Source organism: Cervus canadensis, chromosome 12 (genome assembly GCF_019320065.1).
Source record: "Cervus canadensis isolate Bull #8, Minnesota chromosome 12, ASM1932006v1, whole genome shotgun sequence".
In the NCBI taxonomy this organism is placed as follows: Eukaryota; Metazoa; Chordata; class Mammalia; order Artiodactyla; family Cervidae; genus Cervus; species Cervus canadensis.
This window is the reverse complement of record NC_057397.1, coordinates 9,779,327-9,790,779: the sequence shown is the minus strand read 5'-3', so window position 1 is coordinate 9,790,779 and position 11,453 is coordinate 9,779,327. Positions and strand designations below refer to the sequence as shown.

At 66.9% G+C, this 11,453-nt stretch overlaps 2 protein-coding genes across 9 annotated transcripts; both read left to right on the top strand.

The window, feature by feature from the left end:
• Positions 1-30: 30 nt before the first annotated feature.
• Positions 31-3,206, top strand: NAPRT (nicotinate phosphoribosyltransferase). The gene is made up of 13 exons (XM_043484359.1): positions 31-312; positions 387-514; positions 606-688; positions 887-1,017; positions 1,109-1,224; positions 1,468-1,664; positions 1,747-1,887; positions 2,125-2,209; positions 2,307-2,387; positions 2,469-2,571; positions 2,660-2,814; positions 2,905-3,012; positions 3,088-3,206. Exons 1-13 carry the CDS (start codon positions 87-89, stop codon positions 3,148-3,150), a joined length of 1,617 nt encoding a protein of 538 aa, XP_043340294.1. The 5' UTR covers positions 31-86; the 3' UTR covers positions 3,151-3,206.
• A 128-nt stretch (positions 3,207-3,334) lies between these two features.
• Positions 3,335-10,275, top strand: MROH6 (maestro heat like repeat family member 6). 8 transcript variants are annotated; one of them, XM_043484270.1, is made up of 15 exons: positions 3,335-4,928; positions 5,180-5,206; positions 5,342-5,494; positions 5,630-5,784; positions 6,305-6,422; positions 6,617-6,801; positions 6,887-7,024; positions 7,114-7,228; positions 7,337-7,480; positions 7,556-7,729; positions 7,884-8,051; positions 8,260-8,701; positions 8,814-8,879; positions 9,029-9,117; positions 9,162-10,275. In XM_043484270.1, the coding sequence occupies exons 1-15, from the start codon at positions 4,545-4,547 to the stop codon at positions 9,261-9,263; spliced, it is 2,460 nt and encodes an 819-aa protein (XP_043340205.1). In that variant the 5' UTR covers positions 3,335-4,544; the 3' UTR covers positions 9,264-10,275. The 8 variants fall into 8 exon arrangements, with proteins under 8 accessions (XP_043340205.1, XP_043340208.1, XP_043340207.1 ...); XM_043484273.1 differs by having other exon boundaries at positions 5,180-5,494; positions 8,260-8,319; positions 8,599-8,701; XM_043484272.1 differs by having other exon boundaries at positions 5,180-5,494; positions 8,260-8,379; positions 8,599-8,701.
• The last annotated feature ends 1,178 nt before the right edge of the window (positions 10,276-11,453 follow it).

Below are 11,453 nucleotides of genomic sequence, written 5' to 3'. Positions count from 1 at the left end.
ACCTCTCAGCTCCAACCCGCTGGCGGGGCAGGCCCCGGCGAGCGCGGACGTCAAGCAGGCAGGCGGGGCGGCCAGAGTCCAGGGCGATGGCGGCGGAGCAGGACCCTGAGGGGCGCGCGGCGGCGCGGCCGCTGCTCACCGACCTGTACCAGGCCACCATGGCGCTGGGCTATTGGCGCGCCGGCCGCGCGCAGGACCAGGCCGAGTTCGAGCTCTTCTTCCGCCAGTGCCCGTTCGGCGGAGCCTTCGCCTTGGCCGCGGGGCTGCGCGACTGCGTGCGTTTCCTGCGCGCCTTCCGCCTGCGGGACGCAGGTAGGCCCCGGCCCGGCGAGCCCCCGCCCACGCGCCCCAGAGCCCCCGCCCGCAATGGCCTCTGTCGCCCCCAGACGTGCAGTTCCTCGCTTCGGCGTTGCCCTCAGACACAGACCCCGCATTCTTTGAGCACCTTCGTGCCCTCGACTGCTCTGGGGTGACGGTGCGGGCCCTGCCCGAGGGCTCCCTCGCCTTCCCCGGCGTAAGTGCGGGGGGTGGGACGCGGTGGCGGCGGGGCGGGAGGGGGGCGGCGAGCGGGGCAGGGCGGCACCGAGTGACAGCCCGCCCCGCAGGTGCCGCTACTGCAGGTGTCCGGGCCGCTGCTGGTGGTGCAGCTGCTGGAGACGCCGCTCCTCTGCCTGGTCAGCTACGCCAGGTGGGGCCCGGGGTGGGAAGGCTGGAACCTGCGAGTGGGAGGGGCCTTCCCGCCGGCCTGTGGGGCGTGGCCCCGTGGGGGCGGGGTGGGGGTGGAGCGCGGGCCCGCGCCCATTCCCGCTGCGCGGTGTCTCAAGAGAGGCCGGGCCGAGTAGCTTCCTGGTCGTCACTCCGGTCCCCTACTCCCCCGCTCCCACAGCCTCATCGCCACAAATGCCGCGCGCCTTCGCCTGATCGCAGGGCCTGACAAGCGGCTGCTGGAGATGGGGCTTCGGCGTGCTCAGGGCCCCGACGGGGGTCTTACTGCCTCTACCTACAGCTACCTGGGCGGTGAGGGCCAGGAGACAGAAGGGAGGAGGAGTCTAGCCCCGAGACCTACCCCCTTCAATGTCTGAAGTCCCCCAACTTTACCCTGATCCAGGCTTTGATGCCAGCAGCAACGTGCTCGCAGGACAGCTGCGGGGCGTGCCGGTGGCCGGGACCCTGGCACACTCCTTCGTCACTTCCTTTTCAGGCAGCGAGGTGCCCCCTGACCCGGTCAGTACCCCTGTACCCCTAGCTACATTCCAGAGGGGAGACCCCCAGGGCCATCCCTTCCCCGGAAGGAGGAGGCACCAGTCCCTGCTCAGCTCTCAGGCAGGTACCATGCCTGGCCCATCCAAGCCACCTTGGGATGGTGTCTCGGTGTGGCACTGGCAGACGGGTGCTCAGATTGTCTACTGGGGCGAGTCAGCACCCCCACCATGCTCTGGGTCCTCCGTTCTTCACCCCTTTCCATAGATGTTGGCTCCGGCGGCTGGTCAGGGCTCCCAGGTGGATCTGGCTGCCAGTGTGGAGACGTGGCTGGAGCGTGTGTGTGGCCACCTGGGGCTGGGTGTGCAAGAGCCGCACCGGGGGGAGCGGGCAGCCTTTGTGGCCTACGCCCTGGCTTTTCCCCGGGCCTTCCAGGGCCTGCTGGACACCTACAGTGTGCGGAGGTGAGGCCCGGCCACACCCCGGGGTGGTCTCAGCAGAGGAGCTGCAGACCCCCCATGCTGACCCTCCTGTCCCCGTCCCCAGGAGTGGGCTCCCCAACTTCCTGGCTGTAGCCCTGGCCCTGCAGGAGCTGGGCTACCAGGCAGTGGGTGTGAGGCTGGACAGTGGCGACCTACTTCAGCAGGCTCGGGAGATCCGCGGGGTCTTCCGGACAGCTGCGGCCCAGTGAGTCCCTGGGAGGGGCTTTGCTGAGAGACCCCCTCCAGCTCAGGGGAAGGAGGAGGGAGGCTCTCTGATGCTACCCGAGTCTCGATGCTGCAGTGAGCGAGGAGGCTGCGCTGGGCTCGCTCAGGGGCCTGTAGGCACGAAGGCTTGAGCCAGACCAGCAGGTGGTAGAGGGCGGCTGGACAGGTCATGGGGGCCGCGGGAGTCGGGAACATCCGAGGGGCTCCCCCGCCACAGGTTTGGGGTGCCCTGGCTGCAGTCGGTCCCCATTGCTGTCAGCAACAACATTGATGAGGAGGAGCTGGCCCGGCTGGCCCAGAAGGTGGGCAGGGCAGGGGCAGGGGCAGGCCAGAGGGTGGCGTGGGGGCCTGGGCCTGCACGTGCTGGCCGAGCTCAGTGCCCACCCACTCCCCTTCCAGGGCAGTGAGGTGAATGTCATTGGCATCGGCACTAGCGTGGTCACCTGCCCTCGCCAGCCTTCCCTGGGCTGTGTCTACAAGGTGGGGTGCAGTGCGAGTGGGCTGGGGGTGGACTGGGGGTCCGGGGAGAAGGTCCAGCTAGCCCAGCACCTGTCCCCACAGCTGGTGTCTGTGGGAGGCCAGCCGCGGATGAAGCTGACTGAGGACCCCAAGAAGCAGACATTGCCTGGGAGCAAGGCTGCCTTCCGGCTCCTGGGCTCTGATGGTGAGGCCCCTCCACTCTCCTCAGTTCAGTTCCGAGCCCCAGGCCCCTCACCTTATTCTTGGCGCCCCTCACGTGCACACACACACAGGGTCTCTGCTGTTAGACGTGCTGCAGTTGTCAGAGGAGCCACCTCCCCAGGCTGGCCAGGAGCTGCGAGTCTGGCCTCAAGGGGCCCGGGAGTCCCATACTGTGAGGCCAGCCCACGTGGAGCCGCTGCTGCGACTCTGGGTCAAGCAGGGACAGGTGATCACCCCTACCCATCCCCGAGTCTGCACCTTCAACCCAGACCAAGCTCTGACATCTGACCTTGAGCTCCTTCCCGCCTCCCAACAGCTGTGTGAGCCACTGCCTTCTCTGGCTGAATCCAGAGCCTTCGCCCAGCAGTCCCTGCACCGTCTGAGCCCTGCCCACAGGCGGCTGGAGCAGCCGGCACTGTACGAGGTGCGCGCAGGCCTACGTCCTCAACCCAGCCTGTGCTCTCTGCCCCCATGTCACCCCCACGTCTCCCCGCTGCAGGTCGCACTGTCTGAGAAGCTCCAGGCCCTGGTGGACAGACTGAGTGCCGGAGGAGCCCTCTGACAACCTCGTGCCGGGACCTGCCTGAAATTAACATGAGTCATTCACTGTCCCCACAACTTGCCGTGTGTCATTTCTTCATCCAGCCTGCCACTCGCTGGATCCTCAGGGCTTCCTGGGGTGGACTGGAGTCAGGAATTAGTGAGAGGGTTTAAGCTCCCAGGGGAGACCCCAGCCTGGCCAGGGTTCGGGAAGCAGCCCGGTGCTGAGGCCTGACGTCAGCTAAGGCTTGTGGGAGGGTGTCCGAGGCTTGAGGAGCTGGACTCTAGGGGCAGATTGGGGGCAGGGCAGGGCTGTAGGGAAACGGGGGCCATCTTTGTGCCCAACTAAGAGCTGGGGGAGTGGCTGGGAGACCTCTCCATGAGGCTGGAGGTGGGTTGAAGCACCAGCTGGAGGGGCTCTGGGATTCCCCCCAGGAAGGCTCGCTGGAAGGCTCGCTGGGATACCTCCACCTCCCCAAGGGGAGGCCTGGGTGTCCCCTGCCGCTGCTGCTGGCAGGCCTGCGGGTCCCTGTGCCCCGGGCTCCGCCCATCCGGCTCCCTCTCGGGCTCCAGCGTGTCACAGTGTGGACCAGGCCTCGGTCGTGGGGACCCAGCTGCTGCCTGAAAAATGCCAGGAAAGGCGTGGAGCAGTGGGGCCTGCCTGCCTGAGCCAGGGAGGAAGTTAGGGAGTAGGGGCCCGCCCTGGGCGCCCGGCCAGGCCCTGGCTGCCCTGCCTCTGTGCCGCAGGCCTGTCAGGTCTCCACCGGCTTCCGCTCCAGCGGAGCCGCTCAGGAGGGAGGGTCAAGGCTCTGTGGGACACGGGGGCCAAGGCCTCGGCCTCCTGTCCGGGCGGTGGGCAGCTCCAGGAGCCGGCAAGGGCGCGGGGGAATGCTGACTGTCCAGGGGATGGCCCAGGGCTCTCCCGCCTGCCCAGGTATTTGGCAGGACCAGCTCTTCCGGCTCCCCCAGCCCAGGCTGGGCAGTGGCCACTGTGTTGCTGGGTGAGGATGACAGTGAGGATTAGGCCCGGTCAGGCCTCCTGGGAGAGGGGGGCTTGGAGAGAGATACACACCCCTGCTAGCACGCACACAGCAGAACACACCCAGGCCCAAGGCCCCCTCAGGTCTCCACTTCTGAGCTTTGCACTCTGGCACCAGGACCCAGACCCTCCCCCAGTGACCCATCCAGTGACATGAGGAACCGGGCAGCTCCTCTTCCTCTGGCCCACCCCCAGGGTGCTCTGAGTTCAGAGGGGGCGACCGCTCTCCGACCGTCCCCTTCCCGGAGGTCCAGTTGGGTGGGAACACAGAGGGGACAGTCCAGCCCCCGGCTCCTGGCCCAGCGTGCACTTGACTGCCTTTCAGGGCTGAGTCAGGCAAGGTCTTGGCTCAGGGCTGGGCCCAGACCCTCAGAGCTATGCACACGTGCCAGGATTCCATGCCCAGCAGGGTTGGAGGTCAGGTCAAGGATTCTCCTCCCTGCCACCAGCCCTGTGCCCCTCCCCCGGCAGATCATCTGTCCCCCAGGGACCTCGCTTGGCCCTTTCCTAGGGCCCAGTGGGCAGAACCGGACCCCAGACACTCAGGCTGCAGGCAGCCTGGGCAGGAGGGCCCCCCTAAAGCTCCTGGCAGGTACCACACCTGGAGACACCTCTGTATGACTCCCCACTCCCTCCCCACACACACACATACACGCGTGCATGCGCACGCGCACGCCACCACACCTGTCCCTGGTCCCGCCTGCCTGGGGCCTGCTTCTAGGTCAGGCCTGGGCACGACTTCCTGGGAGGACCAACAACAGGTGCTACAAGCTCGGCGTGTGCCGCGGCCATGGCTAGGGGCGTGTGGGGCCCAGCCCGTGGGGCCCCCGTGGGGGCCCTGACCCTGACAGCCCTGGCTGAAGGGATCCGGGCCAGCCGGGGGCAGCCCTGGGGACCCCCTGCCCCAGGCCCTCGGCCCCAGCCTGAGCCTGAACCTGCAGCAGGGGAGCCCGGGAGGGCAGCCACCGCCCCCACGGCTGGTGGTGAGCCCCTCTCCCCGCCCCCTCCCCAGGAACCAGCCCCAGGGGCGCCCCAGCAGGTAAGCCGGAGGGCTGTCTGTGGGGCAGGGGAGGTAACCGAGGAGAGAGCGGGGAGAGGGCAGAAAGGCTCTGTGGAGGGAGGGAGAGCGTGGGAGAGGCAAGGGGGCTCCACAGCCCCCCCACCCCATCCCCAGACACCCTGGAGCTCCTGGGAGGAGGGGGCCCTCGCAGACCTGGCCGTGTACACCGCCACCTGCCTGGAAGAGGCTGGCTTTGTGGGAACCCAGGCGACAGCGCTCACCCTGTCCTCAGCCCTGGAGGCTCGGGGGCACAGGCTGGAGGACCAGGTGAGCCCCCGGCCCCTCCCCGCGGGCACCTTCCTGCTGGGGCGGCTCGGGGGGAGGGGGGGTGTCGGCGTGAGCTGTGCCCGCTTGGTGGGGGCAGGGCTCACAGAGACCTGACTGCCGCCCGCCGTCCCCCAGGTGCTTGGGCTTGTGCGGGGGCTGCTGGCGCAGGTGCCCCACCTGGCGGAGGGGCGGCCCCGGCGGGCGGCCCTGCGGGTGCTGAGCGCACTGGCCTTGGAGCACTCCCGGGACGTGGTGTCCGCGCTGCTGCGCTGCTCACCGGCCCCAAACCGGTAACCTTTCCTGCCCCACCAGGCGAGCGTCCGTTGGGGCCCCACGCGGCTTCCTTCCCCCTTCCGGCTAGGTCGTGGAGTCTGGCCCAGGGCAGGCAGGTGGAGGAGGGAGCCTCCCCTCCCCTCCTCCCTCCCGCAGCCCCTCCCACCTCATGTCCCCTGCCAGTTCCTGGTTGCGCCTGGCCTTCTCTCTCCCGGCCTGGGGGTGCCGGCCTGAGCAAGCCAGGTGGCTTCTGCACCCCCAACGCCCCTGGCTCTGGTTAGTCTGCCCCCAAGGGACGTTATCTTCCATGTTATTCCCCACGGTGACTGTTCATGATGCCAGGTTTGTTGCTGGCCTGTCGGGGTCCCATGTGGTCTGAACAGATGCCACTCATCTTGTTTCTCAGGGATTGCCAGGGTGGGGTGGGGGGCAGTTAACCTTCCCTCCTCCTGCTGGAGTCCTAGTGGCTGCCTCCCCGACTTGGGGGCTCACCTCACCCCAGCCCCAGACCCTGTCTCACATGCTCCGTGCCCCCAGGGCGGCCACCGAGCTCTGGCGCAGCCTGAGCCGGAACCAGCGTGTGAATGGACAGGTGCTGGTGCAGTTGCTGTGGGCGCTAAAGGGCTCAGCCGGAACCCAGCTGGAGGCGCTGGCGGTAGGTGACTCTGTCCAGCTTGCCAGAGAACACCCCAGCCCTGGCCCAAGAGGCCAGGAGAGTCTGGCTACAGGGGCTCGGGGACAGCAGGCGCTCACCCTAGTCACACCCGACCATAACGTCCCTCGAGCGTGGAGGCATTGTCCTCTCCCTGTCTGCCGTGTCTGAGCCTGAAAGAGCCCCTGGTTCCACAGGCCACTCGTGCCCTTGGGGAGATGCTGGCTGTGTCCGGCTGTGTGGGTGCCACCCGAGGCTTCTACCCGCACCTTCTCCTGGTGCTGGTCACTCAGCTCCACAAGCTGGCCTGGGATGCACACCCCCCCGACACACCCAAGGTTTGGGCCCCATCTCATCGAGGGCCACCGCACAGTCACGCCAGGTGAGGGGGTACACTCCAGGGTGTGAGGACTGGCCTCGTGCCCTGCTGGCCCTCACTGCCCACTTGCTGCTGCCCCCGCCTCCAGCTGCACTGTGGAGGCCTTGAAGGCCCTGCTCACTGGGGATGGAGGCCGCATGGTGGTAACGTGCATGGAGCAGGCTGGAGGCTGGAGGAGACTGGTGGGAGCCCGCACCCACCTGGAGGGTGTCCTGCTGCTGGCCAGGTGCGGGGCGGGGGTGTGGGAGAAGCAGGGACATGGGGGTGGTCAGGGGCAGCTTCTTGAGGGAGAGCTTCCGTTTGGCCCCGTCCCAGTGCCCTGGTGGCCCACGCTGACCACCACCTGCGAGGCCTGTTTGCGGACCTGCTGCCGCGGCTGCGCAGCACGGACGACGCACAGCGCCTGACGGCCATGGCCTTCTTCACTGGGGTGAGCCCGCTTCCAGGAGGGGTGGGGAGGGGTGACAGTGAGCTTGGCCCCTGAGCGGCCCTGGCCTGTGCGGAAAGTCAGCGTGCTGACCCTGTGTCCCCCGGCCAGCTGTTGCAGAGCCGGCCCACCGCGCGGCTCCTGCGGGAGGAGGTGATCCTGGAACGGCTCCGCGCCTGGCAGGGCGACCCTGAGCCCACCGTGCGCTGGCTGGGCCTGCTGGGCCTCGGCCACCTGGCGCTGAACTGCGGGAAGGTGAGGGCGGGGCGGGGGCGGGGCGGGGCGGGGCAGGGCGGGGCAAGGGGCTCCCACGAGTCCCTGTCCCCGCAGGTGCGCCACGCGACCACGCTGCTGCCCGCGCTTCTGGGCGCGCTGAGCGAGGGTGACCCGCGGCTCGTGGACGCCGCGCTGGGGGCGCTGCAGAGGGTCCTGCTGCGGCCGCGGGCGCCGGTGCGGCTCCTGAGCGTGGAGTTGCGGCCCCGCCTCCCGCCACTCCTGGACGACGTGAGCTCCTTCCGCCCCTTCCGCCTGTCTTTCCCACGGCCCGGCCCCCGAGTTCCCGACCCAGGCCCCTCTGGGGCCCCCAGGGAACTCCCGCAGACTGCAGCCCTCCGGACGCCCCCTTCCTGCGGGCTCCTGATCGCGCCTTCCTGTGCAGGCCCGGGACTCGGTCCGCGCCTCCGCAGTCGGGCTGCTCGGGACGCTGGTGCGGCGCGGCCGGGGCGGACTCCGGGTGGGGCTCCGCCGCCCCCTGCGGAAGCTGGTGCTGCAGAGTCTCGTTCCGCTGCTGTTGCGTCTGCACGACCCCAGCCCGGACACCGCTGAGGTCAGCCCCCAACACTGTCCTGACCACTCCACCCTTCCCCACCACAGCCGCCTCTCCAGATAGCGCAGGTCAGGGACTTACCCGAAGACCGCAGGAGGCTTGGACAAGCAGGACTCCTCTGCCCCTCACCCTGGCCACCTCCTGCCTCCCAGGTCCTTTCTTGCCACTTTGCTTTCAGACCTCTAACCTCGCTCCGTACCCGTTCCAGAGTGCAGAATGGACGCTGGCCTGCTGTGACCAGGCCCTGCCCTGGGGCCTGCTGGAGGAGGTGGGCACGGAGGCCCACTACCACAGCCCTGAGGCCCTAAGCCGCATCTGCCACCGCCTGGTCAGTTGGGGGGTCGGTGAGAATGACGGGGTGCGGTCAGCTGCCCACTTGGTCCAGTATACACCACGGCCACTCCCCCCCAGACTGAGACTCCTCACCTTTCCGGTCAAGGTGGTGGCTCGTCAAGGCCTCAGAGGCCCTTGGGCCCTGGCCTCACCTCTGAGGCCTCCGCTCCACGCAGAGCTGGCCCTCCCGTCCCAGGAGCCCTTCTGTCCCCAGGTCCAGTGGTACCCGAGTCACGTGCCCAGCTTCCTGAGTCAGACCCAGGGCTACCTGCGGAGCCCTCAGAGCCCCCTGCGCTTGGCGGCCACCCTACTCACAGGTGAGGCAGGCCTGGCATCACGCTGCTCCCTGCACCCAGGGTTCTGGGCGCTGGGCCAGCCCCTTGCTGCTGTGGGCACGGGGCCAGCACTCAGGGCTTCGCTTTGGTCCAGGCTTCCTGGTCCATCACTCCAGCCCCAGCCACGTCAACCAGGACCTGCTGGACTCTCTGTTCCAGGGTGAGAGCCCGACTCGCCCTCGTGGGGTTCCACAGGGTTCCAGAGAGGTGGTGGCTGCCAGGGCAAAGTGGATGGGTAGGGGACTGGGATGTGTGGGGGACCGCTGGAGAGCCCCTCCCCCCGCCACATGAACTGCCCTGTCCCCGCAGACTTGGGGAGGCTGCAGAGCGACCCTGAGACTGCTGTGGCGGAGGCAGCACGCGTGTCTGGCCAGCAGGTGGCGCTGCTGGCCCGCGTGCAGCCCCAGCCCTGCGGCTGGCGCCTCCTCCGCCCCGGCCGGCCCAGCTGCCTGCCGGCCCGGCCCCCGCCCATCTACGCCGACAGCCCGTTTCAGCACTGCAGCCTCCCCGGCCGCTGGGGCTGCTCAGGTCCAGGCTGAGCTGACCGGCTGGCCCTCCGATGGGGGCCAGGGTGCTGACTCAGGCTCCCTGCTCTGTGGCCTGTCTTGGCCGGGGGGCAGATCTGCAGAAGAGGTCCGCCTTGAGGGGCACCTTGGGCATGGTGCTGGGCACCAGAGCCCGTCCCCGACCCCGTCGGGGCTCTGCATAGTCTGCTGCACACAATGACCGCCAACCCCGACAGATGTGTGTGACTAGATGGACCACGAGTTTCTGACGCAGCACCTTTACCCTCAGCTTCTCGCCTCATCCATCCCTCCGTCCGTCTGTCCCCCAACAGGCCTGTTCCTCTCCCAACCCCCCAGTGTGTGCCCTGCCTGGATGGCGCCTGGCCTTCTGGGCCCAGGCCAGGTGGGGACACAGAAGTGGGTGCCGCCCCGGAAGCCAGCCCCATAAAAGGCTGCCTCTGCCTGGCCCTCCCGGCTGCTCGTCAGCCCCCTTGATGTGCTCCACTCCTTGCTGGCCACATGCTGGCTGGGAGGTTTTGAGGTTTCCGGCCACACCCTCCCTGCTCAAGAAGCATCCGTCTGTCCACCTGTCCACACCCACTGCCCAGTAGCCTGGCCCTGTTCCTGCCCCTCCCCTCTAGCTCACCATCTCAACACCCCCGGGTCTTCTCTGGAGGCTGCCCCTGACCTCCCACTGGACACCACAGGTCTGAGATGATACCTGCGGGCTCAGGTGTGGAGTGCCAGCATCTGCCCCTCACCAGGCTGAACTGTCACACCCGCATCCCAGCACCTGCTCAGGGCCGGGTGATGGAAGAAGTCCCTCAGGACTGCTCTGAAGCAGTGACCCAGGCTCTCCAGACCCGGGACAAGTGGCTTCTGCCACCTGGAATGCCCACCTTGAGGTGTCCTCTTGCCCTTTCAGGGCCCCCAAAGCTGCCTCCTCAGAGAAGGAGGCCTCCACTCACACAGCCTCTTGGAGGCTGGGGTCCTGCCCATCCCAATGGAAAGCATTTAAAATAAAGATACAGCGGGACATCCCTGGTGGTCCAGCAGTTAAACCTCTGTACTCCCAATGCAGGGAGCACAGGTTCGATCCCTGGTTAGGGAACTAAGATCCCACATGCCGCATGGTGCAGCCAAAATGAAAAACATAGATCCTAGGGGTTCAGTGTCTGTCTGGGCCAAGGCTGGGCTCTGATGAGCTGCGCCTGGTCCAAGATCAGGCTTGGGCTAAAATTACAGGGAAAGCAGCAGGTGGCTGCCAACAAAGGCCCATCTAGTCAAGGCTATGGTTTTTCCAGTAGTCATGTCTGGATGTGAGAGTTGGACTATAAAGAAAACTGAGTGCTGAAGAATTGATGCTTTTGAACTGTGGTGGCTGGAGAAGACTCTTGAGAGTCCCTTGGGTTTCAAGGAGGTTCAACCAGTCCATCCTAAAGGAAATCAGTCCTGAATATTCATTGGAAGGACTGATGCTGAAGCTGAAACTCCAATACTTTGGCCACCTGATGCAAAAAGACCCTGATGCTGGGAAAGATTAAAGGCGGGAGGAGAAGGGGACGACAGAGGATGAAATGGTTGGATGGCATCACCAACTCGATGGACATGAGTTTGAGCAAGCTCCGGGAGTTGGTGATGGACAGGGAGGCCTGGTGTGCTGCAGTCCATGGGGTCGCAAAGAGTCAGACACGACTGAGCGACTGATCTGAGCTGAACTGCTGAGCATGTGGCTGGGGCTTGTGTCAGCCCTGGGCAGAGTCAGGCAGGCTTTGCCCTGACTGAGAAGCTGTGCTGCCCACACAGACCCTGAGCAGAGTCAGAGCTCAGCAGGGAGGGGCCAGGGTCTCCTCGTTGGTCACTCTGAGGGCAGGGGAGGCCCTGGCCAAGGGCACTCGTCTGTGAGAAGCCAGGGGCATAGTTTGGTGTATTAGTCCATGATTCTCCAAGGGGAATGCCAAAACTGGATTAAACTATGGGAAACATCCGGGGACGTGCTGGGGAGGTCAGGAGGCTGTCAGAACCTGGGAGGCAGAAGGAAGGGAGGCTGGTGAGAATGTCTTCGGGGGTCTCCAGCCTGACCCCCTCAGGGAGGCGCCAGGTCCCAGCCCTGCGGCCCCTCCGCTGCTGCCCAAAAGGTGGCAGGAGGACCCCCCCCCAGCCACCTGATGGTTGGGCCCCTCAGGGGCTTGCAGCCTGGAGCCAGAAGCTGGGGGAGCGTCTGAGGC